Genomic DNA, 11,948 nt, shown 5'->3' on the forward strand with positions numbered 1-11,948 from the left:
CTGTGTTTCCATAGCCGGCATTTGGGGGTGGTGAGAGCTGGAAGTCAGGGTGGGAGTGCTGCTTGCACCAGGTGCTCCTCTGCTCATGAGTGTCCTTCTCCCTCCAGGAGGACCACTACGCACTGCTGGTGAAAGCATGGGAGACCAAGGTTTTTCCCACTATCCGAAGACGCTTCCGCAATGAGGCAGAGCGGAAATCGGGCCTGGACCAGATAAAGGGTGCTTTACAACTAGGTCTGGTGCTTTTTGTTCTCCTGAGGAGTCCGCCCCCTCCCTGGGCTGAGAGACAGGCTAGATGAAAGTCAGGATAGAAATCAGGAAGGGCCCCTGATGTCAAGCCAGACCTGGCAGTGCCTTCTGCCTGTCCCTGTAGTGAACTCTGCTGTCTTTGGTGTGTGTTGCAGAACTCTCACTTCCTTGTCAGTTTACCTTAGGGCTGGGGTTGGTGGGCTGCTGACATGAAGCTGGGGTGGTTATACAGAGAAGCCATAGGGTGTCACATCTGAAGTCATAGATACGCTGTTTACCAACTGTGGGAGCTTGGAAAAGTTCCTTCATGTCTCTGGCCTTCCCTCGTCTTTAACATGAATCAGGAGTGATAACCCTCTCGAATGTATAATGCAGATAGTCCCAGGGGCAGTGCCCGGCTCAGAGTAAGCATTTAGTTTGTAGCGCTCTCAATCTCATGAGGATGCTGCGCCGAGATCTTCTCCCTTGCCTTCTGTGATCCAGATGGTTTCTCTAGCAAAGACTAATGCACAGGGGGCCCTGGACAGCAGAGTGCTGATGAGTCTTCAGCACACGTGGCTGCAGCTGTGCATGACCTGGTGAATGACCTGCTCTATGAGAAGCAGAAATGCCTTTTCCAGCAGCCACAGCTCCCTTTCTGGTGGAAGATCAATTTCCGTTTTCCTTTGTCATCATGCAGAGATAGAAGAGCAGAAGAGGTTCAGGTTTTGTCCCTGTGTTGGCAGTCTTTCTTCTCTCTGAACTTTACTGCTGAGGCTTGGACCAAGGGAAAAGAAAAGCCACGGAAAGACCTTTATTCCTTAGCCAGTGTAATGGCTGGGTCCCTGATTTCCAGTGGGATACAAGTAACTCCTTTTTCTCGTATCAATGGCAGGATGTGTGTGTGTATGTATTTCCTTCATGCAGTCCTACTCAGCACTTGGACAGTAGATGATTTTGTTTATGCTTAGCCTGCAGGAATGTGCACACATCCTATGACATGGTGTGACTGTGGCCTGCTCTCCCAGTCCTGCTGCCAGCTGCCAACCCAAATCCCAGGGCAAATCACTGATATACTTCTCGTTTCTTCTCTCTGAAGAGTTTCAGGGGGAAGTGGCTTGGGTTGTTCAGGGAACAGCAGTGAGACCCAGCCATGTAGCTGAGGAGGCGAGAGCTAGGGCAGAGCAGTGGGGTGTGAGATGAGAGCAGGGACGAGCATCAGCCTCAGCTCAGACTCTGGATGTGGTTCTAGGTAAGATGGAGAGCCATGAAAGGGTCTCGGCAAATGAGCAACATAATCTGAGATAGTAGGCCCTAGAGATAAAGGGTCATTTGTTCTCCATCCCTTCTCACCAATTGAAAGAAAATGTCATTTGTGTTGCTTTAGACTGAAAAACAGATCTCATCTTATTTTTAAACACTTTCACTTAATAGACGTCATGCCAGGAATGTCACTGTCCGCCTTGATGCACCAGTGCAGTCACTGGTCTTCAGAGTGAGGAGGGCTTTGTTGCAGTGCATTCTTCTCTTTTGTCATGGATTCATTTACTTATTTATTCATGCTCTCAACCAGGCCCCCAGATATCAGGGCCTCTGCCAGGGAATGAGGAATTTTTCGTAAACAAGAGAAAGGTGGTGCCTTATCACTCTGGGCTCACATTGTCGTGGGAAGAGTGGGGGAACCACAGCTTCACTGTAGTAAGGGCTGACTGCCAGTGAGTGGAGCGAGGGCAGCCCATCTAGCTTGGCCCCTCTAAGGTAGGTCATGACATTTCAGCAGAGGCCTGGAGTTAACTAGGCCAAAGCAGGGGTAGTTTAGACATAGAAGCACCATTTGTTCAGGGAGGCTGGCAGTTCTTTGGTGGGCAGGGTGGAGACATTATAGTGCAGTCATGTGTTGCTTAGCGATAGAGATACACATTTTTGAGAAACGTGGCACTAGGTGATTTTGGCGTAGGGGATTGAATGTACTTACACCAGCCTCGGCGTAGCCCCCAAATGAGAGTGCTATTACTCATCCTGGGACTGCCCTCCCGTGGACAGTCCCTCATTGACCATCTTTCTGTGGTGCAGGACTATATAGAGATGGGAAGCTCTCTTCTGTGACCATTGATGCTGTGCCCTTACTTTGCCATGCGTTCTGCTCAGACTAGGATTTGTTTTTCCTTTCTCCCACCATTCATTCACAGAGCCATCCTGAATGCCTGTGTCCGAGTGTGCCTTCTCCTCTACTTCCAGTTCAGGGAAGGGAAAATGTCGAGTGTCAGCATGGTAGAAAATATGACTGTCCAAAGGTGGCTGATGGGCCAGAGCCAGACCTCTGACTCCTGGCCCCATGACTCACCTCAGGGCACTCATGGTTCTGGCACTCAACATGCCAAGGCCTTTCCGTTGGGATCTGGGCTGGGCGTGGCCAACCATCTGAACTATGATGGCTTAAATGTAAAACTTTCACCTCTCAGATACAATCCCCTCCCATGTAGAGTGGCGGAGGCTGCATGAAGGCTAGGGAGAGGCCTCGCAGTGCCCAGAGGACTTCTGTGAGGGTGGATGGCCATCAGGTCCTCAAGGAACATTAATGATCCCTGTGCTCTGCAGGGTTTGGTCTGGCCCTCCCCCACTCTTCCTGATTCCTGCTTATTAGACAGTAGAGTATTTTTACTCCTCTCCTCTATTTATTTTGGAAATGTTGCAAAGGTCATTGTCTCATAATCTTCCACTATCAGGCTGCAACTTCTTGTTTATTCTTTCTAATACTTCTTTCCATGAGTGTCCTTTCTCTAATTATAGCCTCTTTTAAACTGTGCTCAGGAAATTACTATGCCTCTTCATTGTAACAGGGCCAGCAAAGAAAAGAATGGCAAATAAGCTAGGCCTTGCTTCAGGACAGGCGCTGTCAACACCCATTCTTGACCCACAACTTCCTGAGTGAGCTCTGTGAGATCCCAGGCAGCCGCAAGGAGATGTGCCCACTACGTTGTACTTCCCACCATGCTTTGTTTCCTTTGGGGTCTCTAGACATTTATTTGCCTGGTTTATTAATTAATAGTGGCTGGGGGTGTTGAATGTGATGGTATGTCCTCGCTCTGGGAATGAAGGTCAGAGCAAACCCCAATAGTCGATAGAAGAATCTGATGTAGCTCTCTCAGATAAATGTGTCTTTATTATAGTAAAATCACATCCAGTACAGACATGCGTAAAGGAAGAAATAAATGTTATCCCCACTTTCTTTTCCTCTCTTTTTGTGCCATAATTTGATCTTTAGAGTTAACTGAAATGAAGTGACTGCTCAATAGTGTACCATCATTTTTAAACATTCTGTGTTGATGAACTCTTCTATTTTTTGTTGTTGTTTACCAGTAGTACTGCAGTGCGTGTTCCTGAACCTTTGCACACTTGTGCTTGCATTTATGTGAGACAGAATTGAGACACTTTTAGAAGTAGTGCATTTGGTAATTTAAACTTAATAGACATTACATAATTTCTTTCCCCAAAGAATGTGATGGTATGTCCTCGCTCTGGGAATGAAGGTCAGAGCAAACCCCAATAGTCGATAGAAGAATCTGATGTAGCTCTCTCAGATAAATGTGTCTTTATTATAGTAAAATCACATCCAGTACAGACATGCGTAAAGGAAGAAATAAATGTTATCCCCACTTTCTTTTCCTCTCTTTTTGTGCCATAATTTGATCTTTAGAGTTAACTGAAATGAAGTGACTGCTCAATAGTGTACCATCATTTTTAAACATTCTGTGTTGATGAACTCTTCTATTTTTTGTTGTTGTTTACCAGTAGTACTGCAGTGCGTGTTCCTGAACCTTTGCACACTTGTGCTTGCATTTATGTGAGACAGAATTGAGACACTTTTAGAAGTAGTGCATTTGGTAATTTAAACTTAATAGACATTACATAATTTCTTTCCCCAAAAGATTACGTGCTCTCATAAACAATGTTTGGGAGCTTCTCTGGTCATTCTTAGTGGATATGAAGAGTGTGTCTCCTTCGGAGAGTTACCCAGTGCTGTTCTGTTTTCTAGGCATGGTGGATATTGCCCGACAGACTGTTGAATTTCTCTATGAGGAAAATGGTGGCATCCCCAGAGATCTTTATCTTCCCACCATTGAAGACATTAAAGACGAAGCAAACAAGTTCACAATTGATAAAGTCCGAAAAGGTTTTGTTTTCCTTCTTTTTTTACCTGTGAAATTTCCTATGATATGAGAAGTTGAATTTCCCACTGTGAGCCACATGGCTGTGGCTTTCCTAGGACGATTCTCCTTACTCTGAGTCACTCGGCCTCTTACGGACTCTCCCATGTGAAGCCCTTACGTGCCCTGGTGGGCACAAGTAGGCAGCTCCTCCCACCACAACTCACTAGCATGAGCAGGGTGAGGGAGGGCAGTTGTACAAGAAAAAAAGTGGTTCCTGGGCTGAGGGTTCCAAGTATGCCTCTCAGGCTTTGTCCTGGCTTCTGTGCTTGTAAACCTACATATAGGCTGGGAACCAGCAGTTAGCGTAATGGCTATGTTGCTGGACTCCCACGTAGTCAACCGCGGTTCGTGTCCCGGACCCGGTGGCTTAAAACTCACGCCGGGCGCGTGTGCGTGCGTGCCCAAGATCCCGAGAGGAGAATGGAGGAGAAGGGATTGCGGTGTGACCATCCCCCCTGGGGGGTGATTTCTCGCTTTCTGTCTCTATGTCTCTCTCTGTCTGTCTGGTGAGCGCACGCGCCCTACAGTAAAAATCTCTCCAAAAAAAAAAGAAAAAAAACCTACATATAGGCTGAGGATCCCTTATTCAAAATGCATGGGACCAGAATGTTTGAGACTTCAGAATTTGGGTTTTTTATTGTTGTTGCTGTTGTTGTTTGTGTTTTGGATGTATGCAGTGCATCTCCATAATGAGGTATCTTGGGGGTGAGACCCAAGTCTAAACATGAAGTTAATTTATGTTTTATCTACACCTTATCCACATAGCCTGAAGGTCATTTTATACAGTATTTTTGCATTTCAGTATTTTGACTGTCACATGAGGTCAGGTGTGGAATTTTGTAAAACATCTTGCAGTGCTCAAAAAGTTTGGGATTTGGGAGCATTTTGGATGTTCAGATTGGCAATTTATATATGATTATACTAAGCTTTTTAGAATTTTAATAGAATGTATTATTTTGATTAGAAAAGTCTATCGTAGGGCCAGCAGGTGGTGTGGTGGTTAGGGTGCTGGACTCCCACATGGCCAACCACAGTTCGAGTCCTGTACCTGGTGGCTTGCTTCTCATTTTCTCTCTGTCTCTCTCTGATGATATAGCTAGTTTAAAAATAATAACAATAACAAATACAATAAATTAAGTTTTTGTTTAAAAACATTTTTTTAAAAAATCTATTGCACATTCAGGAAAATAAAAGCCCCCAAAAGAGAACTTAAAACTACTTATTTTCAGAGTTGCCAGAAGAACTTCAAAAATTCCAGACTATCATGGGTAGATATAGAAATGTATATTTTCTTTTATCTCTTTCTTTTAGAGAAATAAGTCACATACCATACAACTACCCTATTGAAGTATACAATTCAGCAGTTTTTAGTATATCCAGAGAGGGGGACAACCATCAAACCATCACCTCTAATTGCAGAACATTTCCCCTCCTAAAGAAGTCCTGTGTCCTTGTCAGCCCCATTCCTAACTCCCCTCATCCCTGGGAGCCACTGATCTACATTCTGTCTCTAGATTTACTGTTCTAGATGTTTCATATAAATGGAATGATACGTGACCTTTTGTGTCTGGCATTTTTCACTCACCATCATGTTTTCAAAGTTCCATCATGTTGTAGCACATATTAGTACTTCATTCCTATTTATGGCCAAATAATATTCCATTGTATGTCTATACCCCATCTTGTCGATCCATTCATCTGCAGATGGCCATGTTCTGAGTAACACTGCAATGTACAATTGCATACAGGTTTTTTTGTGGACATTTATTTTCATTGATCTTAGGTATACACCCAGAAGTGGAATTTCTAGGTCATATGGTAACTTTATGTTTAACTTTATGAAGAACTACCAAACCATCAAAGTGACTGCACCATTTTGCATTCCCACAAGCAATATATGAGGGTTCTAATTTCCTCGCATGCTTGCCAACATTCATTATTGCCTGTCTTCTTCTTTTTTTTTTTTTAAAGAATTACTCATTTAATTTTATTTATTCATTCATTTATTTTAATATGACCAGAGAGAAGAGACAGAGAGAGAAAGAGAGAGAGAGAGAGATGGAAAGTGAGAAAGCAAGCCACCAGGTCCAGGACTTGAACCATAGTTGGCCATGTGGGAGTGTCCAGCGCCTTAACCACCACGCCATCTGCTAGCCCCATATTATTTGTCTTTTTAAAATGAACTATTCTAGTAGTTGTTAAGTAGTACCTGTGGTCTTACATGCATTTTTCCAATGATTAATATGACTAACGTTGAACATCTTTTCATGTGTTATCATTTCATTTCTCTTTTGAGAAATTTTTTTAAGAATTATTTTATTGGGATCATAAATTGGCATAGTGGCTATGTCGCTCGACTCCCACGTAATCAACCGTGGTTTGAGTCCTGGACCCTGTGGCTTAAACTCATGCCAGGTACATGCATGTGCATGCCCAAGATCTCAAGAGGAGAATGGAGGAGAAGGGATTTGGCATGGCCATCCTTGCTGGGGGGTGATTTTTTGCTTTCTGTTTCTCTCTGTCTTTCTGGCGAGCACACACGCCCTGTAGCAAAAACCTCTCAAAAATAAAAAAAGAATTATTTTATTAACTTTATTATTTTAATTTGATCAGAGGAGGACAGATTGAGAAAGAAAGTGAAAAAGCAAGCCACCAGGTTCAAGACTCTAACCATGGTAGGCCATGTGGGAGTCCAGCACCCTTAACCACCACGCCACCTGCTGGCCCCTGAAGAAATAGTTATCCAAATCCCTAGCCCATTTTTAATTGACTTGTTTGTCTTTTTATTCTTGAACTGTTAAAGGTTTTCTTTAAGAATTATTTTATTTAGCTTTATTTATTTATTTATTTATTTTAATTTGACTAGAGAGGGACAGAAAGAGAGAGAGAGTGAGAAAGGAAACCACCAGGTCAGGATTTGAACTGTGGTTGGCCATGTGGGAGTCCAGCGGTCCTAACCACCACGCCACCTGCCAGCCCTGAACTGTTAAAAGTTTTTTACAACATATTGCTGTATTACCTTCCACACTAAACTGTGTCCTTTCTTGGTTATAACAAAACTGAGGATATTGTTATATGCTGTAGAACTATTTTAGACCCTGAAATGTAGAGTTCCAAAATGATAGTGATACTTTTTCCTGAAAAAACTTTTCCCTCTCCCCTCCTCAGGTCTCACAGTAGTAACCCGCTCTCCAGACAGCAATAACGTAGCCAGCAGTACTGTTGGAACTGCTCTGCCAAAATTTGCCATCCGAGGGATGCTGAAAACCTTTGGGCTTCACGGAGTCGTCTTAGATGTTGATTCAGTGAGTGAACACCCATTCAGAGTAATAGCCCTTTTATGTGTACTGAGACTTATATGCCCAGACTCCAGGTACCTCAAAAAGTGATTATACAGTTGGGTTTCTCTTCAAATTAGGGATGAACAAGCCAAGCAAGAGTGTCATCCTGCCAATGGCTTGCCTGGGATTTTCTCACAGACTCAGATCAAGGGTGATAGTACGTGAGGAGTTCTTAACTCTCCGTGCTGTCAGCTCCTCAGAGCACACCGTCTTTCCCACTCTTCTGTCAGCCATGCTCACACTGTCCCTACATGGCCTCTACCCGAGTCCCAAAGGAAAACTCCTGCATGGTCCTTGGATGAGTGGATGCTCTGCCGTCGTGGTTGCTATACAGACACTAATCAAAGAAATGGCTTTGTGATTTTGATACATCCTTTCATTGTTTCAGCCTCACTTTCCCTGTCTGTAAAATTAGTACATTAAATTGGATCACTCGTTTTCCCCATTTGCAGAGTTCTCTCATTAGGCTCACCAAGGATTTGGAAAAGTGGGCTTAGAGAAGAAACAGAAGGGAGAGGACAAAGCCCAAGCTCTCTTTTGAAAATAGGATCCTGCTTGAATGCCATGACTGCACACTCTTGAATTTGAGACCTTTACCATGCAAGAAAAAACAACAAACTAGAATACTTTCATTATATATAAATAATTATATAGATCAGTAGTATAGATATAATAATATGTGTCAAGCTGAGGAATCTCTGGTGAGATTACCTATCACTATGTAAATATAGGTTTTAATATCTGTCTGTCTGGAGATGTAGATACATAATATTAGGTACTTAATGCCTTGAAATTGACCTTTTAAACATTTAACTCTTCAGCTGTTCTACCATAACTTAATTGAAATCATTAATATTTTTATAGGGGCTGTTGTCTGGTGGCTTATTGAGGTGAACTTTCAAATAGAAAATTCCTTCAGTAATACTGTAATCTCCTACTGCTTTATGATACAAACCTCTGATTCTCAGGTTTTCAGAAAATACATTACTGATGTTATTTTTCAGTAATGGAAGGAAATGTGTGAAAGTGAAAACTAAGGAGATAGAAATTTTGTTATTTCTCTAAGTAAAACTTATATTGGTATTTGAATCTAGAATGAGTATGTATGAGCTTACATTTTATTTTCCTAGCAATAAAATAGAGCAATCAGATAGATTCCCTGATATTAAAAAATCATTAATGTGGGACCAGCAGGTGGCATGGTTTTTAAGGCTCTGGATTCCCACATGGCAAGCCATGATTTGAGTTCTGGACTCAGTGGCTTGAAACTCTCATTGGGTGCATGTGTGTCCACACCACCCCCTACCACCACCACCAAAAAAAAAAAAAACCATAAAAACAATAAACATTTACCTGCCAGCAACATAGTTGAAATGTTGCTAAAATATAGCACCATTCTCACTAAATTACTAGCTCATGATTACATTAAAGATCTTCTTTAATTTATTATGCCACTAACAATTTTCATATGGTTAAAAAAAACAAATCACTATCAATGCTAACCAGAAATCTTTGAACTTAATCAGTGGCCCAAAGCTAGCTTTTATCCTATAGTCTGGTTATATATCTATATATATATATATAGATATAGATATATGCAGGTATTTATTAGGCTTGTACTTTTAGTTTTCTACTTCCATTGATTTAAAAGTTGTTTTTGTTTTGTTTTTTAAATAACTGAAAGCTTGATGGGCTTTTAATCTTTCTGTTATGTGATTAACTCACAGCTTATCATTGAAATCTATTAAAAATCTCCATGACTCTTAATGTTAATTATTTTGTTCTTCATTAAGAAAAATGTATAGCAAGTTTATAGAGTGTAAACTTGCTTTGTAATATGTGTTTCAAAAATTATGATGAATCGGGAACCAGCAGTTAGCATAATGGCTATGTCGCTGGACTCCCACGTAGTCAACCGCGGTTCGCGTCCCGGACCCGGTGGCTTAAAACTCACGCCGGGCGTGTGTGCGTGCGTGCCCAAGATCCCAGGAGGAGAATGGAGGAGAAGGGATTGTGGTGTGACCATCCCTCCTAGGGGGTGATTTCTCGCTTTCTGTCTCTATGTCTCTCTCTGTCTGTCTGGCGAGCGCACGCGCCGTATAGTGAAAAAAAAACCTCTAAAAAAAAAATTATGATGAATCTTGTTCAATTCATTTATCCACAAAATAGCAAGTAGATGCATATTATAAGGATAATATCTAAAAGCCTAACTTAAAAAATTACACACACACACACACACACACACATACATATATTTACGCATATAACTAAGTCAGTGCTCAGAAAAACAAATAGACATTTCCTTTTACAATTGTAGGTAAATGAATTGGTGCAGGTAGAAACGTACCTCCGAAGTGAAGGTGTGCTGGTACGATACTGGTATCCTATTGATATGCTGGAAAGGCCCCCAGCAGGCTACCGAAGGACTGCCACCAATGGGCTGGTGACACTGGACAATACCAACCTGCAAATTCACAGGTAAAATCAAGCCCTTCTTTCTAATGAGCCACAGAAATCTGTTTTACCATATGTATCATTCATCTTGACAAGAAAGCATTTCCTTCAAAGCTCGGAGAGGAAGGGAAGGCAACCAGTAAAGATAAGAGCAGAACTACAGAAGGTGAGGGGAAAAGTTGAGGGATACAGTGTCACCTGGCCACATGCACTCTGCTATGAATTGGGCAGACCAAGGGGTAGCTAGAGATTTGAAGCGTGAGGAAAAGTTATGAAGAATAAAGCAAGTCAAGAAGAAAAGAAGAAGAGGGCCAACAGGTGGTGTGGAGGTTAAGGCAATGGATCCCCACATGGCCAACTGCACAGTTTGAGTTCTGGACCTGGCAGCTTGAAAAATAGCCAGACACATGTGCATGAATGCCAAAATCCCAAGAGGAGAAGGGAGGAGAGGGGATTGTGGTGTGGCTGTTCCCCTTGGAAGAGTGCTTCCTCACTTTTGCTCTCTCTTTATCTCTGTCTCTCTGGTGAGTGTACGTGCCCTGGAGCAAACTAAAACTTAAAAGAGAGAGAGAGATAAAGAATAAGGTGCTCAGTCACTGTGAACAGCTGGCTCATTTCTCTGTTAAGCTCATCGGATATGCCTCAAGTGCTTGCTTAGTGCTAGCGCTGTGCAGGGTTCTGGAAGGGAGCAAAAGGTGCTACAGGCACATGCCTGCCCTCAGGAAGTTCAAATCTAGAGATCTGGCAAAGATTCCTCATATGCATTGTTAAAAATTGTCCTGTAGCCTTTTCCTTTCCATTTTAAAAATGCTTGGAGCAATTCAGAGAAAAATACAGTAATAAATGGAGTTTTGTCATGGAAACTTCCAAACACTATGTTTTATGCTATTTACCCATAAGCCACCACAATTTCCCATTATGCTGTCAATTTGGAACCACCGTGAGTGTATCTCCAGCTTAGATCTCGCACTAGAACTCCAGATTTGTGTATCCAGCTGCCTCCTGGCCACGGCACTTGTCCGTTCCAGCGCCCCATTTGGTCTTGTCTTAAGTTCAGACAGGCTCCCTCCATAATCCTACTCCTAGCCCTGCTGCCAGCCAGGATCATGGGCATGCCTGCACCCAGTGTGTTCGGGCAGACCTGAGGCGCCATCCCATGACCTCGAGTGCCACGCAGCAGCACCCTCATGGTTGGTTTCTCTTCGTGCGTTTTTGAAATTTGCCCTTGTTGTAGCACATATCAGTGCTTCATTCCGTTTTGTGACTGAATAATATCCCATCGCATAGATGTACCGTTAAGTTCATGGATATTTAGGTTGGTTCCCCTATTTGACTATATGAACAATGCTACTGTGAACATAATGGTGTTTGTGTGGACGTATGTTTTCATTTCTTTTTCCACAGTGCTTTTTGAGCTGGGAAAAAACAAACATAACAAAATGTGGCTTTTTACTTGAAACACAAGGGAGCTCACTTGTTGGGGTCTAGAACGTGGGCAGAAGAGTCGTCTGAGGGGCGGGCCTGGCCCAGGTGTGGGGCTGAGCCTGGCGGCCTGGCCCAGGTATGGGGCCGAGCGTTGACATGCAGTGTGTGGCACTGCCTTTTCCTTTGCAGAGAGCTGCTGCGGTGTGAGGCCGCGTTGGCCAGGCTGTACTGCCGCATGGCCCTGCTCAACATCTTCGCCCCCAAGTTGCCTCACTTGTTTACCCGCCTC

The 11,948-nt window shown here is 43.0% G+C and overlaps 1 protein-coding gene across 1 annotated transcript in view; it reads left to right on the plus strand.

Moving 5' to 3' along the window:
* The window catches only part of HECTD4 (HECT domain E3 ubiquitin protein ligase 4), a gene marked incomplete at its 5' end in the record, with an annotated part of 148,680 nt that overhangs the window by 100,366 nt on the left and 36,366 nt on the right, over positions 1-11,948 (plus strand). The window contains 5 exon segments of the mRNA XM_027771636.1: positions 108-234; positions 4,265-4,402; positions 7,608-7,744; positions 10,098-10,258; positions 11,849-11,947. Of these exon segments, the coding sequence (XP_027627437.1) occupies positions 108-234; positions 4,265-4,402; positions 7,608-7,744; positions 10,098-10,258; positions 11,849-11,947 (662 nt within the window).

Source organism: Tupaia chinensis, unplaced genomic scaffold (genome assembly GCF_000334495.1).
Source record: "Tupaia chinensis unplaced genomic scaffold, TupChi_1.0 Scaffold000226_1, whole genome shotgun sequence".
In the NCBI taxonomy this organism is placed as follows: domain Eukaryota; kingdom Metazoa; phylum Chordata; class Mammalia; order Scandentia; family Tupaiidae; genus Tupaia; species Tupaia belangeri.